The 13,866-nt window shown below is 49.6% G+C and overlaps 1 protein-coding gene across 8 annotated transcripts in view; it reads right to left on the bottom strand.

The window, feature by feature from the left end:
• AMPD3 (adenosine monophosphate deaminase 3) overlaps positions 1-13,866 on the bottom strand; it is a 47,300-nt gene that overhangs the window by 23,194 nt on the left and 10,240 nt on the right. For 7 of the 8 annotated variants that reach the window (XM_045894153.2, XM_064577095.1, XM_045894152.3 and 4 more), the window contains exons 2-3: positions 13,191-13,416; positions 2,684-2,888 (exon numbers count right to left, since the gene is read on the bottom strand). In XM_045894153.2, the coding sequence (XP_045750109.1) occupies positions 2,684-2,888; positions 13,191-13,411 (426 nt within the window). In that variant the 5' untranslated portion in view covers positions 13,412-13,416. Of the gene's footprint in view, positions 1-2,683; positions 2,889-13,190; positions 13,417-13,866 lie in introns of those variants that run through there. The other variant, XM_064577096.1, reaches the window with a different exon arrangement.

The raw sequence follows: 13,866 nt of genomic DNA, 5'->3' as shown, positions 1-13,866 counted from the left end.
TCAAAGATGGAAGAGAGAAATTCCCACCTTCCAGTGGGCTCATTTATCTCTGTCTGTCTGGGAAGGAGGTGTGTGGCAGAAATCCAAACGTGTCTGGGGAGACAAGCAGCTAAACTGACAGTCATAACAGGATGTAAGTGACACAGAGCAGAGGGAGGTACAAGATGCCGGTGGAGCATGGGGGTGTGGGGCGTGTTCCTGGAAGTTTCCTCTCTGCTTTAATTAAAAACCACTTTTAGTTTTAAAACATTTTTTTTAAAGATTTTATTTATTTATTTATTTGAGAGAGAGAGAGAAACAGCATGAGAGGGGAGAGGGTCAGAGGGAGAAGCAGGCTCCCCGCTGAGCCGGGAGCCCAATGTGGGACTCGATCCCAGGACCCTGGGATCATGACCTGAGCCGAAGGCAGACGCTTAACCAACTGAGCCACCCAGGCGCCCAGTTTTAAAACATTTTAAACACACAGACAAGCAGTGAAGATAATATGACAGACACCAATGTGTCTACCTTCCAGAGCTAAAACTTCTAATGTTTTTCATTACTGTTCCAGATCTCCCATATATTTGAATAAATAAATCATCACAGACACAGCTAAAACTCCACCCTCCCTGCTCCTCCACCCCACTCCAGGCTCAGAGGAAGGAAGCTGGTATATAGCTTTCCCATGCATGTTTTTATACTTTTACTCAATGTTGCTCCTCGCTTTTGTTAAGAAAGTAGCTTCTCCCTTCCTGATTCCACGGGTCCCCACATTAATTCCATTTTACACCTTCCAGTGGACGGATTCTGAGAGCAGCAGGAATAGGTGAATAGACACAAACATCTTAGAACCTTAGACAAAAACATGTCCCTGCCAATGACAAAGCCAAACACTTGGCAAAGCCAAAGGACTCAGCAGGGCAAGGGGCTCAGGCCATGGCTAAAGTATCAGAAAGGGTGCTCAGGAGCCCAGTTGACCAGCAGTCACCAGCCAGCTTATAGACACTGTGGGCCCTATGCCCGGCAGCAGGCCCACTGAGAGCCAAGGTGATCTGTAAGGTCAGCCTGCCTTTCATGGACTCATAGCTCTCTAGGGACCAACTGCCCAATTCAGGGGCTCCATGCCAGGAGACCGATGGAAGAAGCTAGCTACTACACCAAGCCAACATCCTCCCATTCAGCTGGCTGCCGGTCCACCTCTACTCCCCCTTCTCCTGTTCTGCCCACATGTCAGAGGCCAGGTAGATATTAGGGACTCCTGGTCAGGATGCTGCATCTTCAAAGAAGGCCTGCATTGTGTCCAATCCAACAAAATTCCCATCCATAGGAACTTAAAGTGTGGTACACCCACACAGTGGAATATTATGCACTTGTTAAAAAAAAAAAGAACAAGGATGTTCTTTATATATTAATACGGCATTATCTCCTAGATGTGCCGTTAAGTGAGAAAAGCTAGAGTCAGTATAATGTGTATAGTAAACAACCATTTATGTAAAAATAAACAAATTATATGTGCCAATTAATTTTAGATACACATAAGAAACCAAAGCCAAGGATTGCCTCAAATAATAAAATATTTGGGGGGCATCTGGGTGGCACAGTCGGTTAAGCATCCGACTCTTGATTTCAGTTCAGGTCATGATCTCAGGGATGTGAGATAGAGTCTTGCATCACGTCGGGCTTCATGGCTCAGCAGAGAGTCTGCCTGGGACTCTCTCTCCCTCTCCCTCTGCCCCCCCTCCACCTTGCACATGTGTGTGCCCTCTCTCTCAAAAAAAAAAAAAAAAAAAAAACGAAGAAGAAGAAGAGAGAGTTAACAAGGACAAGGACAACTGAGGTGTGGGTAGCAGGTTGAGGGCCAGGGAGAGAGAACCAAACTTAACCCTGTACTAAGTGATACTTCTCTTCAAGAAGGAAGCAATAAAAATGCATCATCCAACCAAGAAAATTAGCACATTTTCAGTGACTGAGCTTGTTCATTTTCTCATCAAGACCCCCTCTTCCGGGGCGCCTGGGTGGCTCAGTCGTTAAGCGTCTGCCTTCGGCTCCTGTCATGATCTCAGGTTCCTGGGATCAAGCCCCGCATCGGGTTCCCTGCTCAGTGGGAAGCCTGCTTCTCCCTCTCCCACTCCCCCTGTTTGTATTCCTTCTCTCGCTGTGTCTCTCTCTGTCAAATAAATAAATAAAATCTTTAAAAAAAAAAAAAAAAAAAACTCTTCCTGGTTGGGAGGGTCTAGCCTGTATTTAAGGATACTGAACCGAATCCCATAGGAGGAGCTGAACCAGCAATGACGGATTCCACACAAACCAGTCAACACGTGGACTTCGAGTCCACTCAACATTTGGAAACACTCAAGGGTCTGAGCTGGCATCTTCCTCAGTGGGCTGCATTCTGGACCCACAGAACACAAGGACCTTGCAGGCCACAGGCCCAGTGTGCCAGCCCGCAGCCCTCGCCCCGCCCCCACAGGAAGGAGCAGTGCCCTAGCCACACCCACACCCCACAACCTCCACTAAGACCCTCCTTCTCTTCAGACTCCTGTGCCTCCTGCCCACCACCTCCCAGACACCCGTGGACCAGACCAAGCTTCAGCGCTAGGCATGTCCCTGGTGGCCAAGGACCCCGGCCTCTGCACAAAGCACATGGGCCCTCACGCAGGCCCCAGGGGCACAGGTAGAGAGTGGGGAGTGGGAGATGCCTTACCCCGGCACAGTAATCTCCACTGATGGTGACCCGCTGGAACTCGGGCATGGCATAGGGCACTGGCGTGGGCTGGGAAGTGGTGCCAGGGAGCACAGGGGTCGTGGGAGACATGACCGGACTGGCCGTCGGGGGGCCCTTCCAATCTTGCTGCGTCGGCATTTGCAGAGACAGGGACTGGGACCGAATCATCTTGAAACTTTTCTTTCTAAAAGTCAAGGACAAGGAAAAGTGGGAAACATCAGCCACGAATTGGGGCAAGTAATAAAGAGTCTTTGTTATGCACATGGCAGGAGAATTGCCCTCTGATTCATCACTGGTACTGGCCCTACCATTAAGAAATTGCTCATTATGGGGGCGCCTGAGTGGCTCAGTCGCTTGGGCGTCTGCCTTCGGCTCAGGTCATGATCTCAGGGTCCTGGGATCGAGCCCCGCATTGGGCTCCCTGCTCTGTGGGAAGCCTCCTTCTCCCTCTCCCACTTCCCCGCTTGTGTTCCCTCTCTCTCTGTGTCTCTCTGTCGAATGAATAAATAAAATCTTTAAAAAAAAAAAAAAAAAAAGAAATTGCTCATTATGCCTTCCTCTCACTCACATCTTTGCCTGAGGTACCCAACAGCCCTGCAGACAGCCCTCCCTGGGGTCACAAAGAATGGCCGTGGCCTGTGTTTACACGGCACACAGAACCTTGGGGCGGGCGCCTGGGTGGCTCAGTTGGTTAAGCGACTGCCTTCGGCTCAGGTCATGATCCTGGAGTCCCGGGATCGAGTCCCGCATCGGGCTCCCTGCTCGGCAGGGAGTTTGCTTCTCCCTCTGACCCTACCCCCTCTTGTGCTCTCTCTCTCACTCTCTCTCTCTCAAATAAATAAAATTAAAAAAAAAATTTTTTTTAAAAAGAACCTTGGGGAAAGCAACTGTCTTGGGAGACAGAGGGCGGACCACACTGCCAGAGTCTCACACCGAAGGCAGGAGGAGTGAGGACCGGGTCAAGTCACCCAAACTCTAAGTTCCAGCACGTGAACAGCCTCAGGAAGGACAGTGAACAGGGTCACAGATGACACCCACCTTGTATTTCACAGAGTTCGAAATCTGGGGCACTGGAACCAGGAGAGAGCGTGACCACCCACTAGTCCCACCTCTTTTCTTCATGAAGGAGTCAGGGGCCCAGAAATAGAAGAGAGCATGCTCAAGGTCACATGGCAAGGTGGCAGCTAGCCCTTAGCCTCCTGGGGACCCTGCTCCACCTTGTCACCCCCGCTGCTCCTTCCTCAAGCCCGACATGCACCATCCGGGCCGCTGCTACTCCTGGACCAGCACAGACCTGTATCTCTATTATGGGAAAGAGAGTGGTCAGCATCAAGTTCAGGGCCCTTTGGACCTGTCACTTCAGCACCAAAAGTGATTTCACAAACTCTTGGGGAAGTGGGCACAAGGTGGTTTAAAAGGCTGCAAGCTCATGCTTATTTGCAGTGATTCGTAAATACTCACCTTCCTCATTAACTAAAGAGTAACATTTCAGTGACATCACCCCCAAGTCCTAGGATCCCCAGGAAGGGAGTTGAAGGTGAAGCAATGAGGTGAAGCCATGAGCACTCCTCTCTCCCACGTCTTTTTCTCTGCCTTTAAAGACCCCAGTCCCCCAGCATTGGAGTATCCAATGCCAGAAACTAGCTGAGGGCCCAGCAGGATAGCCAGGGCCTACAGCCACCAGCAAAAGACCCAATGACCCACCAGAGCCCATAGAACCCCTCTCTTCTCCGGGTACCATGATACCCAGAAGGGGTGGGGAAATTGCCTGATCTCCAAACAGGCGTTATGAGTCACCTGGAAGCAGTTATCTTCCTCCTGACCCTTGGCCAGGTCTCCTCACAGGCCCACTGCCAATTTTTCAGGAACCACATTGACCTCCTCTGTCTATACACCTACCACTTGCCATGACTCTCTGATCCTTATCTGCCCACCTGTGTTATCCCTTGTTTGGGGCCAGGCTGTTTGCACCTGGAAAGTAGAGGCAGCCCCTTTTCAGGAGTTTGCCTTTGCCCAGCCCATGACCCTGCATAACAGAGGCACTGAGTTGTTCCAGAAACGCAGCCTGAACTCCAGGAGCCTCCAGCCCAGGCTCTCTCCAGCCTGCCACCCATCCATTCCACAGAGTGGAACTAAGCATCCTGCCCCGAGGAAGATGCCCATTCATGCCAGTCAATCATTCCTCAGAGGCAGATTCACCTTGAGCAATAAAGCTCTCACTTCGGCATCTTTTGGACATTCACACCTACAGGAAGAGCTATTACTTTGGCCTCCCTCTAACATTCTGACTGGTTCAGCTGGATCGCATGAGACTCTGGCGTTTGTGTCACTCAGATGCCTGCCAGCTCATGGTTTTTATCTTTGCCAACTTCACGCCAACTTCACCCCCCTCCATGCCTCAGCCAATGCCGCCTGAGGGCTGGTCTCACCAAGGAGAAGCAAGATGACATCTAAGGTAAGCAACAGGTAAGAAAGGTCATAAAGCCCACCACGTTCAGGAAGCTGGAAGGCTGCCTAAGCCAGGAGCCCACCAGGCTTGTCCTAGGAATATCCATATTCTTCTGCCACAATGAGGAAGCCAGTACCCCCGAGCTGTGCCCAAAGAACTCTTCTTGAAGACATCCATTATGGCTCCATCTTGGTCTTCAAGTGAGCCCCAGATTGTCACATGTGGACATCCCTGGGCTGAGAGCCCTGATTCTACAGGCACAAGGGACAGGTTTAACAACAGAGGGGCATCTCCTCAGGGCTCACTCACCCTGGGCAAGGGCTTAGAGTAACCAGAGCTAACCATTAAGCTTGTATCTCAGCAAATTGGAAAAGCTAAATGGAGCCCAAGGAGAGGGCCCTGTATTTATTTTCTATCGCTGCATAACAAATTACCACAAGCTTGGTGGCTTAAAAGTATACCCATTTATTGGCTCACAGTTCTGTAGGTGAGAAGTCTGGGTGGGCTTGGCTGGGCTCTATGCTTGGGGTATCGAAAGGCCAAAGTCAAGATTCTGGCTTCACTGAGCTCTTATCTGGAGACTCTAGGAAAGAATCCCCTTCCATGCTTATGCAGGGTGTTGGCAGAATCCAGTTCCATGCGGCTGTAAGACTCCTGTGCCATACACTATAGTCTAATTGCAGGAGTGATGTCTCATCATATTCAGAGGGTCTGGAGTTAGAGAGGGCCATCTTTGGTGGGGGAGCATTTTAGAAATTCTACCGTAGGCCCATACATAGCATCCATTCCATCCAGTCAAGGCTCAGCCAACGAAGGTGCAGAGCAGCAACTGAGTGACTGAATGTGTGTGTGTGTGTCTGTGTGTGTGTGTGTCTCTGTGTGTCCACACACCTGTCTTTCTTTCCCTCTCAAGACCATCTGAAGCCCCACATGCGTAACAGTAATAAAAGAAGGAGCCATAAGCTTTATCTGAAGTAGAGAACCATGGGGTGTCTTGGCTGAAAAGGATTTTAAACATTACACACCCCAGTCCCCTCACTAAGACAGCCTCTGCTTAAACACCTCCACTGACAAACAGCTCACTACATTTCTGAACAAGACATCAGTCATCAATCATTTATTCAAGAAATATTTACCAAGCACTTACTCTGGGCCAGGCCAGTGCTAAGCACGGAAACAAGGTGAACAAAACATGATCTGTTGTCACTGTTAGAAAGCACTTCCTTATGATGGGCCAAGATCTGTCTGTCCACAGTCCCACCTGTTGTACCTCGTGCTAGCCCTTGGGGCACCAGAGTGAGCCAGCTCTCTCTGCCACAGCTGGAAGGCCCCCTCCTTCCCCCACCCACATATCCACCTGGCAGAAACTCAGTCCTGCCAAAAAGCTGGCCAGAGTGTGGGGCTGTGGGCATACCAGCTCCAGGCCAGGCCTGAAGGTCCAAGGGGCCAGGAGCAGCTTCATCCTCTCTGAAATGGACGGGCCTCCTGGGCCACAGAGACTTTCTTGCCCAAACAGGCCCTCAACACAAGGACATGAACTGGTCACATGGGCTGTTATTACAGTACCTTTCAGCACCTGTCTGATACCTTTCCTGCCCCAGGTCTATGGCCCTTGGCTGCCCCTGCCATTCACTGTGTCCCCATCCTTAGCCTGCCCCACTCTCCAGCCCTCCTCAGCTCCTGGGCACCCCAAAGCCTTCCCGTAATAACATTTGATTCATACGCCAAACCCAAGTTAAGACCTCAAGGCCCTCCTCAATCTTCTAGAGAACAACCAGCATCTTCCCAGGGACCTTCTGAAGCCCGCTGCCCTGTGTAGTCTGTCCAGAGAACTTCCAGGCAGGGGAAATCACCAAAGCAAACCATTCACCAAAGGCTCTCAGTTGTGTACAGTGAATCAGGAGGCCACATGCAGATCTCACTTTACTCAATAAAGTACCAAGTGTCAGGCCCCAGAGAAACTATACCCCGAACTCCAGGGGCTGACTGATGCTGGCATAGCTGGCCAGACGATTCAACAGACTGTCATCACACAATGGGGTTGGTGTGTGAGATGCTCTGGATGTTTGGGGATCCCAGAGGAGACACCTAATCAGACTGGGGGTGAGAGCAGTGAAGCAGCAGGGTCAGAGAAGTCTACCTACGTCATTCCCAAAGGGAATGGGGAACACTCCAGAATGGGCAGGCTTGTTTGAACCCTCCCCCCACACACACACTCAGATCATTCTGGCAGCCTCTACCCCTCCAGATGAGAATTACCATTTTAAAGGTTTGGGGCAAGAGTCCCAAACCAGCATGGAGATTTATTAATAGTTTGAATCTGAATGCCATTAGGTAGGGCAGGCATCCCCCACTTCCGGAGGTTCATCTGTCCCCATTGCTTCCACCATCATTGCACTGATTCCTGGGGAAGTGGGGACCCACGGTTTAAGAAGGGGAGCAGTGATTGATACCCGAGGTCACAGCCCATCCAGAAAGGAGAAAGCAGATACAGCTGACTATGGTGTGTAGTAGAGGACCATGGGGTGTCTTGGCTGGCTAAACATTACACACCCCAGTCCCCTCACTAAGTTGCAGCAGATACAGCTGACTATGGTGTGTGCCCATGATGGGTGGCCGCTGTGAGAAAGGATGCCAGGCCCTTGGGCCCCACAGACAGCACCTACTCTGTGTGCACACCAAGTGACCAGCGGCCTGCCCAGGTGGGCATAGCTTTGGTTTGCACACTTGAAGCCTATCAGGCGTAAAGACTCACAACCTCAACCCCTGTCTCTCCCTTCACCTCCCTCTGATAACCTGCCCTCACACGTCACTGTCTCCCTTGGCTCCCTCCTGACCAAATGTGGGTCTCCACTGCCTGCCAGCTCCCTTCCTCCCTCTCCCCAGTCCTTCCCAGCTGCCCTTCCTCCCTCTCCCCAGTCCTTCCCAGCTGCCCTTCCTCCTAAAAGACTCCGGAGGTCAAAATAAAGTACAATCTTGACTATCTTTTAAAATAGGCCTAATACTCTCTACTCTTAACTTTAAAAGCAGATGAATCAAACTGTTTAAATGAAGCTCCTTGGGACACCTGGGTGCTCATCGGTTGGGTGTCTGACTCTTGATTTCAGCTCAGATCATGATCTCAGGGTCCTGAGATGGAGCCCTGTGTTGGGATCCATGCTGGGCATGCAGCCTGCTTGAGATTCTCTCTCTCTCTCTCTCTCTCAAATAAATAAATTTTTAAAAATCTTTTAAAGAAAACAAATGTAGCTCCTTTATTAATGGCCCTGAATTTAAAAAGTTACCTACCCCTGATTTAAGAAATTTCATTAAACAGAATGATTTAATAACACCGTAGCTGTGCTATGCTCAATTCCTAACAAATACCTGTTTATCTGTTTTACTTGGGAAAGTAGCTGTTCTAGAAAGCTACATTTTTCAGACAAAATCTGGCCCCCTTATACCCTAATTAAAAAAAAAAAAAAAAAACAGCTATGATGTGGCTTTTTTAAAATGAAATCCATAATTCCTATATTTTAATCAGAGAATGCTGAACACAATTTAAAATTCTCTCGATGACTTATAGTCATCATTGTGTTACCCAGTCATGAGCTTAGAGGCATTTTGTCCCAAGACTGCTGTGCTTCGAATTCTTGTGTCTGCTTTTCATGACTTTCTCCTTCACTGTTGACTGTCAAATAATAATGATGATAAAAACAAGAACACTAATGATGTTCCAAGCACTGTCCTAAGTAGTGATGCGTATTAGCTCACTTAATTCTTGCAAGGTAGGTGCTTTTATTATCCTCATTGTGCAGATCAGGAAATAGGTTCCTGCAGTTAAGAGCCTCGCCTGAGGCCCCTCAGTAGTAAGAGATGGGCTGTCATCTGAACCCAGTGGCCTGACCACCACGCCTGAGCTCACAGTCGCCACGCGCCACTTCTGCGTCCCTGCCCACGGAAATCCCTCTCTCCACTTCTAATCTCCTTCCTTAAATCTGTCACAGGGTAAGACCACCAAGGTTATTTGAACTCTGTGTAAAGAATAAGTAGGAGATGGGATGGGAGTATTGGGGAGAAGACAGCTAAAAATTACAGGGTTTCTTTTGGGGGTGATAAAAATGCTCTAAAGTTGATTGTGGTGATGGTTGCCTAAGTCTGCAAATATAATAAAACAATTGAATTGTACACGTTAAATGGGTAGATTGTACGGTATCTGAATTATATCTCAATAAAGCTGTTTAAAAGGAAGAAACAGGAGAGCTGGGGAGCACTAAGGTACATTTTGGTTGCACATTCTTCATGTTGCCATCAATGTGGCCCTAAGTTGCAACTTTGTACTTTAGTAGAGTGGGTGAGCTCTGGCTAGCGAGGATGATAGGATTCAATGCGGACAAAGGGATAGCTTCTGGGTACCTCTCAGCTTCTCCTGTCTTCCTTTCTCTGCCCCCTAACTTTGATTCCATAGATTGTCCGCCCCACCATCACACCTTGACCTGCCCCCAAGTCCCATCCGAGACCTGGGACTCCCAACAGAATCCCAGTGTCATCTTCCTAAGGAAGCAGGGCCCTGTGGCAAGCTGTCCCTGCTGGTCTCCTCATCCAGTCTAGCCTGCAAAACGAGAGCTTCTCTGAGCAGCCTGGAACATTGGCTCCCTGGCGTCGGTCCCCATCCTAGAAGGGTGATGTCCGAGCCCAGCTCAGCTCTTAGAGTTGCTGGCAACCTGGACACCCAGCCTCCATGCTGCAGCTGCTCATCTTTCCTATTCACCATCCAGTTTTTCTTCTTTTTATAAGAAGCTGGTTTACTTCCTGGTTTTAGTTTATGCCTTTACATGAGACTTAACAATAGTCTGTGCCTTTCTTTTTTTTTTTTTTTTAATAAGGGAGAAAAAGGCAATGGTTGTAAAGAAAGGCCCTCTCCAAGCGCCAGGAATATTCAGGCTTGTCAGAGGAGCCAGGATGAGGAAGGGCTTTGTCCAAACTGGATGCCCTTTCTCATGTCACAGTTTGAAACACAGACCCGCAGACTCCGGGCATCTGGAGATGTGCTGCTGGCTCCGGGCCTGTGGGCTCCTTGCAGGACAGCTCCACATCACTGTTTATATTCCAGAATGTCAGGGAGGAGCGAGAAATAAAGAGGAAGCTGGGGAGAGGGTTCCTCCAGGGACTGCTCACATCTGAATATTTGCATAATGGTGCCTCTACTGAGCAGCGAAGCGGAAAGACAGATTAGGGACGTGCAGCTCTGGACAACACTGGGACTTCCCGCAGGTAAGTCCAGGGACCAGTCTGTCCTTTGGCAGAAAACCAGTGGGCAGTAAGGAGCTTTGGCCCAGCTGCTTTTCCTTTCATTCAAAAGCCAGCAATTATACCCTGGCAAGCAGCACCCGGTGTCATTCCAGCATCTGCGGGTAGCACCAAAGACTCCACCCCTGGCCGGAGATGGAATAGCCTGGTGATCAAAGTTGGGGTTCTAGATTCAAAAGACATGGGTTCTAGTCCCTGCTCTGTCACTTCCTCACTATGCATCCTCGTGCAGGCTAATTTAACCTCTCTGAGCCCTAGATTCCTAATCTGCAAAATGGAAGTCAATAAGAATATCCAACTAATCAGCTTAATGTGGGGAGTAAAGAAGGCAAGCAGCCCAGCACTGAGCGGGTGGCGAGCATCTGCTGCACCTGTCTCCTCGGCAGGGAGTCGGGCAAACCGGGAACAGGGACATGGGGCTTCCTGTGACCCAGGCACTGTCCTAAGCCCTTCCCATGTCAATTCCCTCATTCCTCACAACACCCCACAAAAGTAGCTACTGTTACCATCCCTGCTTTTTAGGCGAAGAAGAGACTGGGGCACAGAGGAGTTTTCCTAATTTTCCAAGGTCATAGAACATTCTAGTGGTGGCAGAACACAGCGGTCCGGAGAGCTGTAGCCACTCTGATGTAGTATCTGCATCTATGAAGGAACAGGACATCTTTTCTCTGCCACACATCCACTGCTCATCACCACGGGCTAAGTCCTGGGCTGGATCCTGGGGATAAGGTGGGAACCAGAGGCAGATCTCAAGGAGCTTCCAGAGAGATGCAAACTGAGACCACCAATCCTAGCAAGGAGGGACAGAACATGATTTCTGGAGAGGAGCCTACAGAAGAGTTTCTGGAAACCATGGAGCACCATGTGGACTAAGAGTAAGAAGGTTTCCATTTTGCTGTTAGGCTGGGCATTGATAAGAAGAGAACAACCTCTTTTTGCAGACGTCAGGCCCAGCATCACCCTGTAATGGAAAGTGGCCTCAGAAACGCACTATTCCTAATAACAAAAAATGCCAGGACTTCTTCTCTTCTCATTATCAAGGGTCTAAAATGCACGATTCATAGGACACAGAGGGCCCTGCACACCATTCAGTTCATAAAGCCAGCCCTCTGTTGGGCCAGTGCAGGGTGGAGGAGGGTCTCCACAGTCCTGCTCTTCTTGACCCTCCAGGGATGAGCATACCGCAGGGCCGACAGCCACTCCCCCTCACCTAACACTGGCTGGCACTCACAGCTGACAGACGGCACACTCTAACCCTTCACTTAGGGGGCTCAGAGCCCCTCAGAGGAAGGAAAGCATTTCTTTTGGATGGTGAAGTTCTGTTCTTGCCTTTATACCAGTACTTGACTTTTTACTTCTTTCCCAAAACATTAAGGAAATACTGAAATTCTAGACTACCAGAAAGCAAAGGGCTTCCCTTTAAAAATAAGGCGGTATCTTAGGAAGGACCTGATTGCTGATGAGGTCACAGATAGGGCTCAAGCTCCACTATGTTAGTTAGCTCTGAGGTCTGCAGTGTGCTGGCTGGGCAGGCACCGAGCTAAAGCCCCACTAGACACTTTCTCAGAGCTCTTTTCTTCTTTAATTCCACTCTCCTGGGTGAGATAAACTGAAATGATGAGGACTTCACATTGCCCTTGTACTAAGATCCAAACTTCTTATCAGGGAGCCCAAGGCCAGTCTGACCTGAGTCCTGACCTGAGTCCTGACCCTCCCTCCAGCCTGTGGTTCCTCCCTCCCTCTCTCTCTCTCTCCCTCCTTCAACTCCTTATTCATCCACGACATAGCACCCATGCTGGTCCTGTGCGTCCTCAGATCCACTCCTCATCTTCCCCTGTGTTTCCAGCTTTGTGTCAGCTGGTTTCTGGCTAGGTTTGGCCAATGGCAACCACTGGGAGAAACTGGAAGGTGCCAGAAGGATTAAAGCCAGGTATCTCCTGCTTCCATCTCTGCCTTAGAAGCATCTCTGCAGCCGTGGCCTCTCCTCCTTGGCTCGTCTTCCACTGAAAAGGCCACCATGGTTCCAACTTCCCCACCCCGGGCACCGTGCGTCAGCAACACCACCTCTTCCCATCATCCCTCCAGCCTAGAGTGGTAGCTGATTCCTACTGCCTCTAGTCTCTGTCCTCTGCTTGTCTTCTCGGTTCTCTACCACCTCGGTAACCATTCCCTGCATTAAAATCCTATTTGCAGTACTTACGTGGCTCCTGTTTTTTTCTGGTTCAACCCTCACTGATACAGGTCTTATCAGAACTTGTCTTGTTTTATCTAATTTGTCCTGTTACTTAACTATGGTCTAGACCAACTAACTGTAAGCTCTACAGGGCAGGGACTATATCTATTTTGTTCATTAGTGATCCTCAGTGCATGGTACAGCACCTGGCATATAGTGAATGGATTTATTTAATAATGCCAAGTACTTGTCAAGTGATGAAAAGAAGTAAAATTGGTGTTTCCCAAGAAATCCTCAAATTTCCAATAAGAACATGGAAATATCATTTGCAAATGGTGTGTGTTTATGCACACGATTTGTTATTCAAACGGCAGCGGAGAAAAAGTGGGTTTTGATCTTTTCAACCAAACACAGGCACCGAGAAATCCTTCAAGAAGTAAGCGGTCAATTAAGTGGTCTTGGTTAAGAAACAAACTCAGGTCCTAGGGACAGGCCAGCTTATCTCAGGACACATACCCACAGCCCGCCTGGGCCTGCACAAGTGTGCACACATGACCTGGGTGCTGGGGACAAACCTTTTCGCCGTCTCCACAGACTTCTGCTCCTCCAGCTCCTTTTGCAGCTCCCTCTCCTTGGCCTCCTTCTGCCCGATGGGGCAGTCCTCAGGGACTGTGAAAAGGGACAGGGCATCTTTGCTGTCCTCTTCCCGGAGCACTTTAGCAAACACCTTCTCCGCCAGGAGCCGGACTTGCTCATCCACCTCAGAGATGTTCAACTTGGGAAACTGGCGTGGCATCTCGGCTAGGAGAAAAAGAGCAAGTGTTAACCTTCCTGATTTCCTGGATGGCCTGAGTCAGCGGGCTGGGGGAGGAGAAGTTACTAAAATAAGGGCCTGGCCCTTGGGGTCAGCTGTCTTGCTCAGGAATTCCCCAGAACAAACCCAGCAGGCCAATTTTAAAAACTAGCTCCAAGGGGCACCTGGGTGGCGCGGTCAGTTGAGCTTCCGAGTCTTGGTTTCAGCTCAGGTCATGATTTCGGGGTCTTGAGATGGAGCCCCGCGTTGGGCTCTGCGCTTAGCATGGAGTCTGCTTAAGATTCTCTCCCTCTCCCTCTGCCCCTCCCCCCTGCCCCCTGCTCTCTAGCTCTCTCTATCAAATAAATAAATAAATCTAAAAAAAAAAAAAACTAGCTTCATACGTCATTGGATGTGAAGAGCATAGCGCCACTCACATTTCACGAGAAAGCAAACGT

Source organism: Mirounga angustirostris, unplaced genomic scaffold, assembly GCF_029215605.1.
Source record: "Mirounga angustirostris isolate CCGP_5_RB_7025 unplaced genomic scaffold, mMirAng1.0.hap1 SCAF_13, whole genome shotgun sequence".
Lineage (NCBI taxonomy): Eukaryota > Metazoa > Chordata > Mammalia > Carnivora > Phocidae > Mirounga > Mirounga angustirostris.
The sequence above is the reverse complement of the archived record's forward strand: the minus strand, read 5'-3'. Positions and strand labels throughout refer to the sequence as shown.